This window comes from Chamaea fasciata, unplaced genomic scaffold (assembly GCF_029207755.1).
Source record: "Chamaea fasciata isolate MVZ Bird 193981 ecotype frontalis unplaced genomic scaffold, bChaFas1.0.hap1 SCAF_1, whole genome shotgun sequence".
NCBI lineage: Eukaryota > Metazoa > Chordata > Aves > Passeriformes > Sylviidae > Chamaea > Chamaea fasciata.
This window is the reverse complement of record NW_027094086.1, coordinates 137,264,717-137,281,923: the sequence shown is the minus strand read 5'-3', so window position 1 is coordinate 137,281,923 and position 17,207 is coordinate 137,264,717. Positions and strand designations below refer to the sequence as shown.

Below are 17,207 nucleotides of genomic sequence, written 5' to 3'. Positions count from 1 at the left end.
ATATGGTGAGTAGCGGTGGAAGTACCTCTCTTAGATATCATTTGTGGAGAAGGTTTAACACTGAATTTATCCTACACCATAGGATTTAATACCACTACTAGCATGTCCTGGAGGAAAAGGTTAATCTAAAATGCTGATTCCTGCTTGATCAAAGGCATTTGTAACTTCTTGAGTGTAATAGAAAGTACTATCCTCACTGCAGATTTACGTAGAATGATTTGGCCTGACCTGAAGAGACTAACTGAAGAGGCTCTGTGTTCAAAGCAGTAGATAAGACTGTCATCTCCTCATGAATTTCAGGTGGTATGTAAAGTCACAAGTAATGACAGCATGCAATATAGCAAACTATATTCTGTTGGACTTCAGTGCAGAGCATTTGCTGTTAAGTTCACAACAGGAGATGCCTTCTTACAAGTATGAAAATTATTATAGTGAGATTTTAAACTGAATACAATGCTATGGTTTTTAATGGTAAAACATTTTAAAGTGTTCTAGAACTTCTAGAATTGGATCACTATTGCATAAATATCATTAAATTTTTCTGTCTCTGGGCTCTCCTTTCAAATCTATGAGGTAGGTCTCACTGGAAGAAAAAAAGAGCACAAGTTTGGATTAGGAAAATTTAAATTATTAGAGTGAATGAAGGACAAAAACAATAAAATAAGAAGGAATTACACTTTAGACTTTGTTTTATAAACTCTTCTGCTATTCTTGTTTATTTCAGTTTTCATTAAATGGCTAATTACTTTAAAAATCCAATTGATTTACTGTATGCTTTGCACCTGGTACATTTTTATTATTTTTGAAAACATAAGGAAAAAATCATGTTTCCTTTTTGAGAAGAAACCTTGAAGTTCAAAACACCTAAATGACTTTCAAAAAGATGCTGGTATTTATACACATTACATAATCAAATTACTTCATTATTCAGATATTTCTTAATATAAAAAAATAGAAAAATACACAAAGAACTCAATAGTGCCAAAATAATCTTATCCTGCTTTACACGTATATTCATAATGTAGAGGTACAAAGAGTAACAAGTCAAACAATTAACTGAAATTAAAACAGCTAGCAGAATAATGGCAGAAGAAGCTGATGTGGGTTTTTCTGAGTCAGTGCAGAAGAGTAAATTCAATGTTCTGCAATGACACATTCTGACATGCTACAAAGGGTCTGAGTATTGTCAAAGTTACACAATTCCTGATTGGGAAGATTCCTATAGCCGGCTCCCATTTTCTGGACTTTCAAAAACAGTATTCTTCTTTTCAACTGTTCCATTTGCATTGCTTGTTTCTTCTAACAGTACCACTAAACTTGACAGAGTTGTGTGAGGATCAAGCAGTTTCACAAGGGGTATGTCCACCTTTCGCTGCTGAAAGACACGGTTCTGAATTGTCATAGCTAACATAGAGTCAATGCCCAAAGACGAAAGTGGTGTGTTCATGGTTAGTTCATCTGCATTTGCTCCTGTGAGGTCACACACCAGTGAGGTGATATAGTCCTCAGATTTGAGAAAGGCAGTCTCTGGCACTTCAGTTCCCTCAGAGGCTTCAATCTTGTTCCTGAAATCTTCTGACATAAGTGATATGAAGCGACTTTTGAGAGAAATAATCTGATTAAAAACATGATGTTTCAAAGTCTGAAAGTTCAGTTTGACAACAGCTTGCTGCGGGTTGTTTATAAGTAAGGTCTTCCTGAGATAGTCATGAATTTCATGCACTTGCAGAATGTCTATGCCCTTGGATTCCAGAATGCTCTGAATGTGGTTTTGATTGAGCAGAATGCCAAGGTTCAAAGCACCCCAGTTAATGGCCTGGCCTGAAAGGCCACAGTTCCTCCTGTAGAGGCAGAAGACATCCAGGAAAGAGTTTGCAGCTGCGTAGTTTGTCTGGGTGGCATTGCCCAGAAAGGAAGTGACAGAGGAGTAGCACACAAAGTAGTCAAGCTCCTGGCCTCTGGTAGCCCGGTGAAGGTTTAGAGTCCCTGCTACTTTTGGGCTCAGCACTTTGTGAAAGTCACCCAGCTTCAGGACTTCAAGGCGGCCATCGTGTAAAGCCACAGCACTTTGGAATACCCCTTTGATCGGACTCCCAACAAAGGTGTTGGCAATGGACCGGAAAGCTTTCTCAACATCGCTGGTCGAAGTCACATCACACTGCACTGACACTACTTTGCTCCCTTTGTACTGCTGCTGCAAAGCCTTCATCTCTTCTCGCTTCTCACTGCTGGGAATTCTCCTGGAGAGTATTGCAATACACCCTCCTCCGTTCTCGACGATAAATTTCACCGTTTCAAAGCCAAGTCCAGTGAGCCCCCCAGCTACTATATAAACAGCGTTCTGCTTAAATTGCTGCTTCTGGGGCTCATACAACGGGATGTCTGAAAGCACACGGATGTCTTTCTGCCTGCTCAGAACAGCAAGGGGCACAGAAGTGCAGGTGAAATAGGATGTTACAGGATTTAGCCCTTCAAAGTTCTCAGTCTGCTGAAAAACAGAACCTGAGAGATGTCTAAATTGTTTCATATCCATGGAACTGATCCAGGCATGCACGGTCTTCTGCAATTCCTTTAGAGGTGCTTTCTGGAAAAGGCTGGCAACAGTGAGGGTATGAAAGCTGATGTTTTCATGATCAATTTCACTGACATTCTGGATGCATTCAGACTGTTGATTGCCACACATGATCACCACATCTTTAAGAAAGTGCATGTGGGCCAGATCCTCCCAAGACAGTCTGTTGACTGGAGGAAGAATAACAAGGGCATTGCACAGGTTGATATGCTGAAACATGTCAGGAGTGGGCTTTGCAAGGAGTGTTTTCCAACCCATCTCTCGTGCTGCTGCAGAAAGAACGTGGCACAAAACTGATGATGGCTCTGTAGTAATAATACCCAATGTTCTGCCATGGTTCCGCTTGGGTAACCTCTGAGTGAAGATTTCCCATGCAATGATGAAGTATGACACACAAGGGACATTCTGGAGGAATGGGAATTTTTTTGCATTGAAACAAACTGTTCCTGGAATCTGAACTCTGGATGATGCAGCAGTTGGATAACATGAAACCACATGATCTCCCACTTTCACTTTCTTCACATCAGTGCCTGTTGCAGTGACTGTGCCACTGAAATCAAGACCTAGAAGCCTGTGTTTGTCTCCTGCTTGTGAGTTCCAATACAGTGTATTACCAAAGTTGCAGCTAGAAACACTAATGGGAAAATAATCTTCTGAGTGCAGACAAATTTTATCCACTTGAATTTCAACACTCTGTTTGTCAAGCTCAGTAGCAGCACCGGTGGATAATTCTCCAGACAAGTCTTTCACTGCGTATGGATCAGAAGTGTACAAAGTGAATGGTTCTGCTTTCTGGAGAGATCTTATGGGTTGGATGTAATCTGCATCTACAAAAGGTGTGCGTCTAACTTCGGACACATAAAATCTTCCTTGGCTGATGCAAACTTCTGGATAGTCCCCACCTTTGTATTTGACAAGAACATCTGCTAGCACTGAGATGTCCAGGGAAGTGGAGGAGCTGAGGTCAATCAACTGAAATGTGATTTCTGGAACTTCAACGGTACAAGTTCTGGTCATGCCATACAGTGCAAACCCACAGTTAACGTGGTCCACATATCTCTCTGTTGTCCTGTAGGTGATCACTCTGACGGAGCAGCGGGATGTCTTCTCTCTTAGGGCCACCACTACCTGGCGATAGGCTTCGCAGCACTTTGCCAACTGATCTACAGCTTTCGTTGGGAAATCTTCATTTAACTTTTGAATTCCCCAGAGGAAGAGGATTTCGTCATAATCCTTAACCTCTGCTCTCATTTTATTCTGTGTATCTCCTTCCACAAGGCATTCCCAGCTGTCATACATAACATATCTTGAAGCAGGATGCAAGTATTTTTTGAGCTGCTCAGCTATCCCAAATTTGTCTGCAAACACAAGGACTCTGGGCTTAAACCCCAGATGTCCAATTGTCTGTGAAAGAGAGACTTCTTTCCACTTGTTTTCAAACAGGAACTCATTGTCTCTGGAAGACGATTCCTTCATGAAAGTGATGGCAACGCGCTTGAGCTCAGCCAAAACCGAGCCGTGTTTGTCCACAAAGCATCCACAGACCTCAAGGCAGTTCCTGGTGGATTTGCTCATTCTCATGTATATCATCATTTCCTCCTCGAGTGGGCGGAGCACCACCAGGCTGCCTATCCCTGAAGGAAAACCTGCTCTGGACTGGACTGTCCTTGAGGTCAGGATAGCAGTCATCTGCAGAAAACAGTCAAGCAGCACTGGGTGGATGCAGCAGCTGTACATGTCTCTGATGGTCTCCTCATTCACCTTTATGCTTGTTATTGCTTCCTTTAGCTCCTGGCAATAATGAACATCACTGAGCTGCCTGAATATGGAGCCATACTGAAAGCCAACCTGAGACAGTGCTTCATAGACCTCCTCTCTGCTCATCACTGACCTGCATCTTCGATAGATGGCTTGGAAGGAGATGCTGCTTTCTTCCACCACACCTTCAAGCCCCTTTGCTACTTGGCCAGCAGCATAAACTACATTGGAGGAAGAGAGAACCTCAAAGGTTGTCATGGCTTCCTGTGGACTTAGCTTGATATTTAGCACTTGGGAACTCTGTGTAAGAACACACGGTGCAGAAAAACTGATACTCAGTTGGCAAGAGCTCAAAGGCACTTTAGGTCTTGAACTGCTCATCACGGAGGCCAGACCAAGCTCCACATAGAAAGCACCGGGGACTAAGGCCACCCCATTGTTCTTGTGCTCATATAAGTATGGTGTTGTGTCCTGGGACACCAGACAGCCAAACTCCATATTGTCACTGTTTATACCATAAATCAAAGGATGACTGGCGCTGGCACCTCTTTGGTTTGCTTGTTGATGGGTATCCAGATAGTCCATGAGTTTTTGGCGATCAAACTGATACTGTGGAATGGCCACAGGAACACTGTGGTACCCGTTATAAAAGTGCTGCCAGTTGAGATTAAATCCCAATTCGAACAGATTTCCTACCAGGGTGAAGAGTGTCTGATATTCTGCATCTGTTTGCAAAGAGGACAGCACCTTTGTGTCTTTTCCTAGTGTTTCTTTTATGCTCCTCTGCAGTGCTCGGTGAGGACTTATTTCCACAAACACCACGTTTTCCCTGCCACTGGCTGCAGTTTGGATGGCTTGTGTGAAAGCAACAGGCTCACGAGTGTGCCGTGCCCAGAATTTGCCCTGAGTAAAGTCATTTTCAGATGCAGCCACCCCAGTCAGTGTTGAAAACACTTCCATTTTCCCCTTCTGCTTTTCTAAAGGCTCTATCTGCTCCTCCAGCTCCCCAAGTATCATATCCATGCTGGGGCTGTGGTATGCAGCTGGAACATTTAAAACATGAAGAAAGATGTTTCTCTGCCTGAAAGCTTTCGCTAACTCTCTCTGGACAGCTTCCACGGCATCTACACTCCCAGACAAGGTGCAGGAAACAGGGCTGTTGAAAGCAGCAATGCACACCTTTCCCGAGTAGGGGTGCAGGCGTTCAGCAATCTCTTCAACAGGGATGTTTCCAACCACCAGCATTCTGCCACTTCCAGTCTTTGCCTGCAGCCTGCTCCGGTGAAAAATCACTTTGACTGCATCTGCCAGGGAAAGGTACCCAGCAATATGTGCAGCAGCAACTTCCCCCACTGAGTGGCCAACAACAGCAACAGGCTTAATACCCCAGTGCTTCAGGAGGGAAGCCACAGCAACCTGCAGGGCAAACAGCAAGGGCTGGGAAAGCTCTGGATTCAACAAGTCCTTTGGGCTACGATTTCTTGCTGGCAGGAGGCTGATGGCAGCATGCTGCTGAAAAAGGTCTTCTATCTCCTTACACTTGTCTCTGAACACCGGCTCTGAGCTCAGCAGTGCCTCACTGAACTCCTTCAGTGTTACGCCATTGCCACAGAACACAAACACCAGCTGTGGTTCCACTTTGGACATGGCAGGTTCTGTGCTCGCTGCCAACTTAAGCTCTTGCTGCAAGTGTTGGAGGGAATTTGTGACAAATGCTTTTCGATACCTGTAGTTGGCATGGCTTCTTCTGCAGGCAGAGGTATAGGCCAGGCTTGGGAGAGTTAGGGAGCTCCTTGTGCTCAGCTGCTCGGCTGTAACAGCCATTGTCATCTGAAGGGACTTAAGGGATGCTGCTGACAGCACAACTAATTCCAGGGGCTTCTTAAAGGCAGGAAGAGGCTCTGGCGGCTTCACCTGCCTGACTACAACGTGAGCATTGGTTCCTCCAAATCCAAAGCAGTTGATGCCAGCTACTCTTCCATACTCACTGGATTCTTCCCAGGGCTCCACAGCTGTGGCAACGGCAAGGTTTAATTTCTCTGTATCGATGCTGCTCATCTCCTTTGAGTAATGCAAGGATGGAACAATCTTTCCATGATGCATCATCAGGAGCACTTTGATTAACCCGGCTGCTCCAGCAGCTGATTCAGTGTGTCCAATATTTCCTTTCACTGAACCGATTTTCAGAATGGAAACTTGGGAAGACCTCTTCTTGCTAATGACACTGCCCAGGCTCTCAGCTTCAGTAGGATCTCCAGCAGCAGTTCCTGTGCCATGGGCTTCAATGTACTGCACAACTGAGGGATCAACATGACTTTCATAAATGCTGCGAAGTAACTTCTCTTGCTCTATTTGAGAAGGTCTCGTGATTGGAGTCATGGACCTGCCATTCTGATTGACTGCACTGATGTTTATCACACCCCAGATTTTGCTGTAGTCTTCCTTTGCCTGTTCCATGAAAAGTTGAATTATCTTTAATAATACTAGTAGACTATGGTTAAAGATGTTACCATGAACCTTCCAAGCCTGGTGCAGCCCACAGACTACTACCCCTTACTTATCCTCCATGTAGGGGGGTGAGGTAATGGCAACACATAGTCTGAGAGCGATCAAGAAAGATTTCACATTTGGGATGTTTGCTAAGGAAATCTGAGGCACAAGTTGGTGTCTTCTCCATACTTCCAGTTCCAAGCAGCAATATTGAACAAAAAATATTGAAAATAGCAATAGTTTGTAGAATAGTTAGTAGAAAGCATCCATATATAAAGAAACAGATGGGTTGAGTCTACTAAGACATGGATCTGCAGCTGGTGTCACCACCAAGATTTTGGGGGTTTTGACAGTGGTATGGCCTTTGCAGAGCCAGGCATGCTGGCATCAGATGGGGCTCACCTCTCTGAGTAAGGAAGGAGAGTCTTTGCACAGGAACCAGCAAGACTTCTTGGAGAGCTTTAACCTAGTTATGATGGGGGAGGGTTGTAATATCAGGCTTGCCCCTAGCAAACTGGGGGATAGTATGGAAAAGTTAGCAGGATAGGGTACTTCTCAGGCCCCTCTGCAGTTGACTCTGAGATCTACCAGCCATACTGGAGCACACCAGCAGTCTTATAGACAAGCCAGGGGCTCCTGAGATAATAGAAGCCAACAGGGAAATACCAGAGAAACACCTTAGTACCAAAAGAAGGCTTATGAGGGAATACCTTGATCAAGCACCAGCAGTCAAAAACACCACCACTAGGCAGGGCTATAGGACATCCCTTCACACCCTCAATGGGATGTTGTCACCATCAAATACTTCAACGAAGTGCTGTACCCCAATGCACACAGTATGGGGAACAAACAGGAGGAACTAGAGATCTCCATGCAGCCACTGGGCTTTGATCTCATTGCAGTTATGGACATGGTGGGATAGCTCCTGTGACTGGAATGTTGTCATGAAGGACCACAGGCTGTTTAGGAGAGACAGACCAGGAAGGTTCAGTGGTGGAGCTGCCCTCAATGTGAGGCACCACTTGGAGTGTACCAAGCTCTGCCTTGGTGAGGATAAAAGGGTGAGCCAGTAAGGGTGACACCATTGTGGATGTTTCCTACAGGCTGCCTGATCAGGAGGGAGTGGATGAGGCCCTCTACAGGCAGCTGGAAGCAGCCCCACAGCCACAGGCCCTGGTTCTTTTGGGGCTTTAACTACCCTGACATCTTCTGGAGAAGCAAAACGGCAAAGTACAAGCAGTGCAGGAGGTTCCTGGAAAGCAATGGTGACTTCTTTCTGTCACAGGTAGTGGAGGATCCCACAAGGAATGCTGGGCTGCCCGACCTTATACTAACAAACAGGGAAGGCATTGTTGGACATGTGATGGTTGGGCAGCCTTGGCTGCAGTGACCATGAGATTGTGGAGTTCAGTATTGAAGAAAGAGGTAGCAGGACAGAGAACAAGATTTCAAACGGACTCCAGGTGAGCTAACTTTGGCATCTTTAGAGAAGAATTCCATGGGAGAAGGCCCTGAAAGGAAGAGAGGTCCAAGAGAGTCGGTCGACTTTCAAGGCTCACTTCCTACAGGCTCAAGGACAGTGTATCCCAGTAAGAGAGAAAGCAGGTAAAGGGGGCAACAAACCTCTGTGGATAAATAAAGAACTCCTGTCATTACTCAAATATAAGCCAGAAATATACAGGACATGGAAGCAAGATCAGGCCACTCAGAGTGAATGTAGAGAGGTTGTAAGAGTAAGCAGAAATGAAACTAGAAAGGCCAAGGACCATCTGGAATTAAATCTTGACAAGGATTTTCAGGGTAACAAAAAGGGCTTTTTCAAACCCATCACAACAAAAGGAAAATTAAGGATAATATAGGTCCATTAGTAAATGGAGAGGGGGTCCAGGTAACAGAGGATGTAGAGAAGGCAATGTTATTGAATGCCTTCTTTGCACCTGTTTTTAATGACAAGACCAGCCCCTAGGGATTTCTGACCCAGGAGACCAGGGGTAAAGGAATGCGGAAAGTAAGACCTTCCCTCGCTCAAGTAGGATTGGGTCAGAGAACACCTAACCAAACTTGACATCCTCAAGTCCAGGGGCCCTGACAGGATGCATCCATGAGGTCCGAGAGAGTAGGGAAACAACATAGCAAGACTGCTCACAATCATCTTTGAAAGGTTGTGGCAATCATGAGACATGTCTGAGGACTTGAGGAAACCAAATGTCACCGCAGTCTTTAAAAAGGGCAAGAAGGAGGACCAAGGAACTACCAATCAGTCAGCCTCTCCTCAATCCCTGGAAAGGTGATGGAGCATCTCATTCTGGAGGCCACCTCTATCCACAAGGAAGATAAGGTGATCAGGAGTGGTCAGCATAGATTCCTTAAAGGTAAATCATGTTTGACCAACCTGATTGACTTCTGTGATGAAACAACTGCCCGGATGAATAAGGGGGGAGCACTGGATATTGTCCACCTCAACTTTATCAAGGCTTTTGTCACTGTCTCTCACAGCTGGATGAGTGGACAGAGATGTGGATTGAGAACTGGCTGAATGGCAGGTCTCAGAGGGTGATAATCAGTGACACAGGGTCCAGTTTGAGGCCTGTCACTACTGTTATCCCTTGGGCCCATACTGTTTAGTTTATTCATCAAGGCTAGGATGAAGGGGCAGAGCCCTCCTCAGCAAGTTCACTGTCAGCACAGAGCCAATACCCCAGAGGGCTCTGCAGCCCTTCAGAGGGACTTTGACAGGTTGGAGAGAGGGACAGAGAGGAACTGACTGAGATTCAACAGGGTCCTATACCTAGGGAGGAATAACCCCCTATAGCAGGACAGGTTGGGGGTCAGACTGCTGAAAAGCAACTCTGTGGTAAAGGACCTGGGGGTCCCGGAGGACAAGAAGTTGTCCATGAGCCAGCGGAGTGCCCTGGGGTCCAAGAAGGCCGATGGGATCCTAGGCTGTATTAGGAAAAGCATTGCCAACAGGTTGACAGAGATGATCCTGCCCCTCTACTCAGCCCTGGGGAGGCCACATCAGGAATGCACATATGGAGTGCTGTGTCCAGTTCTTCGCTCCTCAGTACAAGAAAGAGATGAAGCTCATGGAGTGGGTCCAGAGGAGAGCTACGAAGATGATGAAGGGGCTGGAGCACCTCTCTTATGAGGAAAAGCTGAGGGAGCTGGGCCTGTTGAGCCTTGAGAAGAGATGACTGAGAAGGGGTCTCATCAGTGTCTGTCAGGATCTGAAGGGAGGGTGTCAGAGGCCCTTGGTTGGTGCCGAGCAACAGAATAAGAGGCAATGGGCTGAAACTGATGCACAGGAAGTCCCACCTGAATATGAGGAAGAAATTCTTCACTGTGCAGGTGACCAAGCACTAGAACAGGTTGCTCAGAAAGGGACTGGATTCTCCTTCACTGGAGACAGAATGTGTCAAGAATCACCTAGACACAATCCTTTACAACTCGATCAGAGACAACCTAGCTTGAGCAAGGACTTTGGACCAGAAAATTTACGTGACTGATTCTGTGGTAAAGAAGACAACAAAACACCACAACAAAGCCAAGAACAACCAGAACTTGATGCTCACTTTTAAATGTGGGATCCTTTTCCTATGCTAGGGGAAGTGCACAAATGCTTAAGAAATGCTTCATTAATCTTAAACTTGAATTGGAAAAACTTCTCTGGAATAGTCATTATTAGAGCTGAAGATAAAAAAATTCAGGCAAGCAACCAGACTTATTTCAAGCTGCTTCACAAGCAATCTTACCTTTTTCAGTGGTTTGAGGAAAACAACACCACAGCCTTCTCCCCTTCCATAGCCATCTGCTTTTTTGGAGAAGGGCTTGCTTATTCCCTCTGGAGAGATCATTTTGGCTTTACTGAGGGATACAAAGGTATGCGGAGTGATGATGCAGTTCACCCCACCACAGATTGCTGCCTCACAGTCTCCTGGAGTCAAACAGAAACATACTCACGTTGAGATAGCCCTGGTGATAGACAGAAACAGTAGCAATCCTGATTTCATTGTCCAGCACCTCTTCAGTCCCGTTACCTGATTTAATGGCTCGCAAGGCATAGTGCAGAGCAAAAAGAAATGACGAACACGCAGTGTCAACAGTCAGAGACGGTCCAGTCAGATTAAATGTGAAAGAGACTCTGTTGGCAGCAATGCTCATTGCTGTTCCAGTACCATCATAATGATTCATTTCACTCACTGCTCTGCTGGTTATGATTTCGTAGTCTCGATTCATGAGACCTGCAAAACATCAGATACATGTCAAGTTAACACAAGGCAACAATAGGCATGTACAGCCCAAAACCTGATGGTGTGGTTTGGTTTTCAGTGTTAAGACAAACCCACATGGCATCAGTGCCCCTGTCTTGAAGCTTTGCTCCAACACAAGTCAAAGGCAAAAGTCACAGCAATTTCCCCTGCACCCAAATTGCACAAATGTACCTAACACTGGGAGTTTCTATCTGCTCAAGAAATGACAAGGAATTCCTGCCTGCCCAGGAAATGGCCTTTCAGGATGGCTTAGCTCATTGTAGGATGCAGTTAAGATTTCTGTAGCCTGCTTAGAGCCCTATATCTCAGCTCGAAACTGAGATACAGTTTTGAGACTCAGGTTGATTTAGTTTAGCTATGAGAATATTTATCAACAAGTTACAAGGAGGGTAGGTCAGACATTAATGTACAAGACATTAGCTTCAGTTCCTCAGATGTACCAAGTTAAAGGTCACAGCACAAACTACATCCAATGCGTTGTATTTATCACTTTTTTCACACTCACAAGCAGTAAGAAATAGTAAAGAAGAACAGGGCCTGTGAGAGCAGTTGTGTCCTCTTTCTGGAAACACTACACCAGAAATATTGTGGATCCCCAAGTCCATGAGCACGTGTGGAAAGTGCAGTAGTTCTATTCAGAGAGCAAGGAATAGTGCCCTCAATGGAAGAAGAGCATCTCTCAGACTAAAAGGTAATCAAAAGCATTTCCCCTATAGGTACATCAGCCAACCTCCTCCAGAAAACCCCTTTTTAAAGAGACACACATTACACCAGCAATAATGTGCTGTTACTTTAGTATTGTCTTCTAAATATCTTTCAACAGCATCTGGTATCATCTCCTCCATAACTTTTGTGATACTGACAAAGGCAGTTGGACAAGTGCATATTCATACCATTCTAACGTCCACAAGGAGGATTTCTGCTGCTTTAAAAAGGATATTAACCCCCAGAACACCTTAACCAAAGTAGTACTGGAAACTTGTATCCTGGGGAAAAAGTGCAGGCCTGTGTAGAAGCCCAGAAGATAAGGGGGCTAATGTGTACATGTCAAACACTGATTGCCAGATAGCCATGGAACCAACCAAGAATTGTTAAAAAAACTAGGATGAGACGGGGTCATGAGAAGGTAGGGCAGCACTTCTCTGGGATAAACATCCTTGTTCTGCTCCCCAGAGACACAATCACAGAATCACAGAATCAATTAGGTTGTAAAAGACCACTGAGATCATTGAGTCCACTGTCAACTACACTATGGCACTAAAAGCCATGTCCAGTCTTTCCTCAAACACCTCCAGAGGTGGTAACTCCACCAGCTCTCTGGGCAACTGATTCCAATATCCAATCACCCTTTCTGTGAAGAATTTCTCCCTAATGTCCAATATAACCTCCCCTGGCACAGCCTGAGGCCATGTCCTCTCATCCTGTCTCCAGCTGCCTGTGAAAGAGGTTGATCCCCACATCACTACACCCTCCTTTCAGGCAACTGTAGAGAGCAATAAAATCACATCTGATTTTATGTGCCTCTTCTTCTCAGGCTAAACACCTCCAGCTCCCTCAGCTGCTCCTCACAGGACTTGTGCTACAGACCCTTCCCCAGCTCTGCTGCCTTTCTCTGGACTTACTCCAGCACCTCAATGTCCCTCCTGAATTGAGAGGTCCAGAAGTGGACACAGGAGTCAACTTGTGGCCTCACTAGTGCCATACACAGGGGAAGGATCACTGCCCTGCTCCTGTGGTCACACTATTGCTGATACAGACCAGGATGCCACTGGCCTTCTTGGCCACCTGGACACACATTGGCTCATGGTCAGCTGCTGTCCACCAACACCACCAGGTCCTTTTCCGCTGGGCCACTTTCAGACCACTCTGCCCCCATCAACAAACAAAAGACAGCATCAGGGCAGTCGGGGGAGGGGGAATCAAGACCACCCAAGAATGAAGGCCTCCAAAAAGAAGGGATTGGACATGATAACTAATTTGCATAGAAAGAGAAAAACATGTCTTCAGGGGAGAGAAACCGATCTGTAAATAGTTATCTCCACATAAGATGTGCAGTGCCCTCAGGACACTGGACATGTCATTGGCCAGACCAACACTGGAACCGGGACTAGTGATCTCTTTTTCGTTCTTTTTCTCTTTCTCTCTCCCTTTCTTTAATTACCCTTTTCCTTTCTGTCTTTTATTCCACACTACAACTTTATCCATAACTCACTGCCATGTGCTGATAGGGCAGGTCAGGAATTAATATTCCAATTTCCATGCCAAGTATGTTTTTACTATTAAAACTTTTCCTGCAGAACTGAGAAATTACTCATCTTGGGTGTTCCCTTCCCCTTAAGGGTGAAACAACACAGCCTGACTTGGGAGAATATTTCCCAAGAAGGGTTGGGAACACAGTTTTAACTGTTTCCTGCTTCACATCAGTGCCTGAACACAGGAAGAAGAGCACTAAAAGAGATACAGGAATTGTACCTTGAACTTCTAGAGTAGCCTGGTAATTCTTACCAAAAGTAACCAGCAGTGCCATGGCACAGTAGCCTTAGATCTCCAGTCTAGATCCAGCCTAGATCCAGTGCTAGATAACATTTTGAAAGGTTATGAAGGATTGCTCCAAACTTTGTGAGGTTCAAACACACTTTCTTTGCCATGAAATTTTCATCTTACCAATAAAAACACCTGTTTTGGTGCCACTGACAGATTCTACAGGAACTCCTGCATCCTCCAGGGCTTTATATGTGCACTCTATCAGTAATTTCTGTTGCGGATCCATACGTTCGGCTTCCATGTTATTAATCCCAAACAGGTGGTTGTCAAATGAATTAAATCTGAAATACACACACCAGAATAGGATATGACATATGAATGGAAGATACATTTACTTCTAGACTCACAGTAAACATTTTTTGCAACTTCATGAAAAGAAGAGCACTAACTGGGGTTTAGGCCACAGTTGCCATTTATGAATTCAGAAGAAAATGTTTATAAGCCAAAGATGTTTTATGTCCCACCACAAAGTACGTCATTTCCTCAAGGATTCTGCATTACAGAGGTAAGAGCTCACTCCTACCCATTTTTATTCTCATGGTTATTGCACTACTACCAACTGGAATCCTCAGATCATGAAATGGGAAGAATGAGACTCCCTCTGCAGTAATGTGGCCATAACCAGTAAGATATAAACAAATACTGCTTTCTACATTGTTTTTAGCCAATACAGACCAATGCTTTCCAATTTAAAACCAAAAAGTAGAGAATTAGTTCCGGTGATTTCAAGGTATACCTATGCTTCTCTAACTATACATTCAAAATGCTTTCTGTGTGGTATGTGCCTGTTTGTCCTTAAAAGCATCTTCAAAATAGGCCCATGCTTACAAAAGACCAAGTCCAACTTTCATCTTGTGTCCCAAGGCACAAGGGACATTTATATGGCCTTCTATCATTTCCTGATTTCAAGCAGGATTCAATATCTAACATGGGACTAAGCACTAAATTAATTCTGGGTCCTATGGATCAACCCTGCCAAGTACAAATCTCAGGACACAATAAGATTTCTCCTGTGCACGTCAACTTCTCCTTTGACTGAAGCTCTACAGCCTGAGGATTTAAGATGAGTGTGGAATTCCAATAAAAGACACTTATTTTGACCCTACTGTAATTCCCTATTCTTCACACTGTCACAGCCCCTGAGCAGCTGTACCCAGAGTCGAAGTACTACAAAAATCAGTGGCGCAGCAGGGTGACAGACTCACTCATCGAGAAGAGCAGCTCGTGTTGTACATATTTTTCCTGGCTTGTTATAATCTGCATCATACCACTCCTTGGCATTAAATCTCTCGGGGGGGATTTCTACAGTGCAGTTTTTGCCTTCCTCCAGGACTTTCCAGAAATTGTCAATTCCATCTCCTGTTGTACAAAGTTTTCAAAACAGGTTAAATGATGTGCTCCCCCTCCCCATGCAGACTCAGAAATGCACAATCACTTACAAGGATCACCCACATGTCCATCCAAGCTGCTCAAGCAGACTTGTCACAGAAAGAAGTGACCATTCTTTGGTGAGAGGAAAATGAAAAAGCATGACTGACCCCTTCACTGCTTGTCTAAAAGCAAAGGAACGCCCCAAAATTCTTAACCACTCGCTCTCCCCATTTCCCTGCCATCTCACTGCATCTACTACCTACTGCAATAAAGCAGAAAGCTTTCTTTTTGGAAAACCCGACCCGTTTATATTACAGGCATTGCTGATAAGAATGTTCAGCCCCTTATCTGTCCTCTTGCTATGGATGCAGAGTCCTGCCACAATGCACAATCACCCAGCCAGTGAACAACCAGAAAGTTCAAATCACCCCAGACTCATCCAGCTCATTTGTATGAGTTCCATGTGCAGCTCATTGCCCTGCCCACAGCCAGCACTGCAGCTTCTTTTACCTATGTGTCCCTCTGTCTGCAAACAAATTCAAGCCAAGCAATTTCCACCACAACACCACCTTTCAAAACAATCCCACAGGCAGCAAAGCAACAAACTCAACAAAGGGACAAACATGTTGGTCTCCTCCATTTCAACATTAATAAAAGACTCTGCTTTTCACACTCACAGCCTGCTCTGCTTTTACCCCAAACTTACCTCCAGGAAAGTTGCATCCTATCCCAACAATAGCAACTTCATCTGCAGTCTCAATCTCCATCTCCTCGGCTGCACAAGACAGAAGTAGTGTTAGTCCAGTCCAACAATTTTGCATTTACCATTGAGTAAATACTAGGTTAAAAGCTGAACTTTCCACAAACACACAAACTTGTTCAAAACTTAGTTAATCTGGAATGATCTACTGTTGGTTGTGATGACAAATTACACTGCCCATAAGTGACCAGAGCCGTCCCATTTTCTTCCTTATCTCTACTTTTAGAGGAAATTCCCCACTTAAATCCCCAAGCTCTCTCTTGCACAGGCACATCCTTTCTACTGTTTAACCTCTACTGACAAAAGGAGAATCTTTTCAACAAATTAGATGGTAAAGACAAGAATTCTCTTTGGAGTCAAATGAAATACTCCGGGATAGAACTGACAGATGATTTCATTTTCCTTGATTTTGGGAAAGGAACTTGTCAGATGAAAATCAGTTGAACTGAACTAATTAGAACTCACTTGGATGCCCACCTCTAAGCCCTGTAGTCCTCCTAGACTTTCTTCAAAACCCAAAGAGGAGGAGATTCCTCTAGAAGGGTTTTGTGGGGGATTCTTGGTTTTGTAGGGAGAGATTCTCATCTCAGGGATAGCCCAGCAGGTCCCAGAGAGGCTTTCTCAGTCACTGACTGACAGCAGTGAAGCAGAGATGAGGCTGTTTCACAGCCCCACACATCACTCAGAGCTGTCATTTCTTGGAGGTTTGCTTTGAAAGGTGAAATTAGGAATAACTGCTTAGATTCATACTTTAAAAAATTTACTTCTAGGTTGCATTCGCTAAGAAAGAAGAAGTTAAAAGGCCACCTAGCAAAAATAAGGAGACCAGAATCTGGCTTTCTAGGAGTAAATTCTATTTTACTAACAATTTAAATTCCAAATTGACACAAGAATTGTTTGCTTTAAATTCTTTCAGAATTGTCTATGATTTCTATGATTCTATGATTTCTTATTTTAATGTAACTGCTAAACTAAAGCTGCAAAGCCCAACAAAATACTTTTATCACAGAGGTACTTTTAAGCATTTTTCCTAAGATAGCATTTAAATAGCAAATAATAGAAAATTAAGGACCTTCCAATCACAACATAAAACATATCTTTGGCATCTCTAGAGCTATCCTGTGATCTATGTAGCTCTTACCTTATATCATCCCAGTGGGGTGGAGAAATAGAGTGCCTGTGGAAGTCATTTATGTAGGATTCTGCGTGGTTTCTTATTGAAATGCATATGCTAAATCATGGGGAAAATGCAAATGTGATTACTCAGTGACCTGACTAAAGTTCAAAGCAAACTACTTCCCTGAAGTTGTAAATTTTTTGGAGTCAGCAAGGACAAGATCATCCTACAGTCCATCATCTTACAGTCAGAAAATAATAAACTGAAGTTATGTTTTAACAAACCATAGATTCATAGAATGGTTTGCATTGTAAGGGACCTTAA

The 17,207-nt window shown here is 44.2% G+C and overlaps 1 protein-coding gene across 1 annotated transcript; it reads right to left on the bottom strand.

Annotated features, from left to right (window-relative positions):
- Positions 1-708: 708 nt before the first annotated feature.
- LOC136298612 (mycolipanoate synthase-like) lies at positions 709-16,993 on the bottom strand. The gene is made up of 7 exons (XM_066199465.1): positions 16,908-16,993; positions 15,713-15,781; positions 14,841-14,994; positions 13,756-13,916; positions 10,858-11,061; positions 10,573-10,754; positions 709-6,778 (listed from the first exon to the last, which is right to left on the bottom strand). Exons 2-7 carry the CDS (start codon positions 15,771-15,773, stop codon positions 1,220-1,222), a joined length of 6,321 nt encoding a protein of 2,106 aa, XP_066055562.1. The 5' UTR covers positions 15,774-15,781; positions 16,908-16,993; the 3' UTR covers positions 709-1,219.
- Between the last annotated feature and the right edge of the window lie 214 nt (positions 16,994-17,207).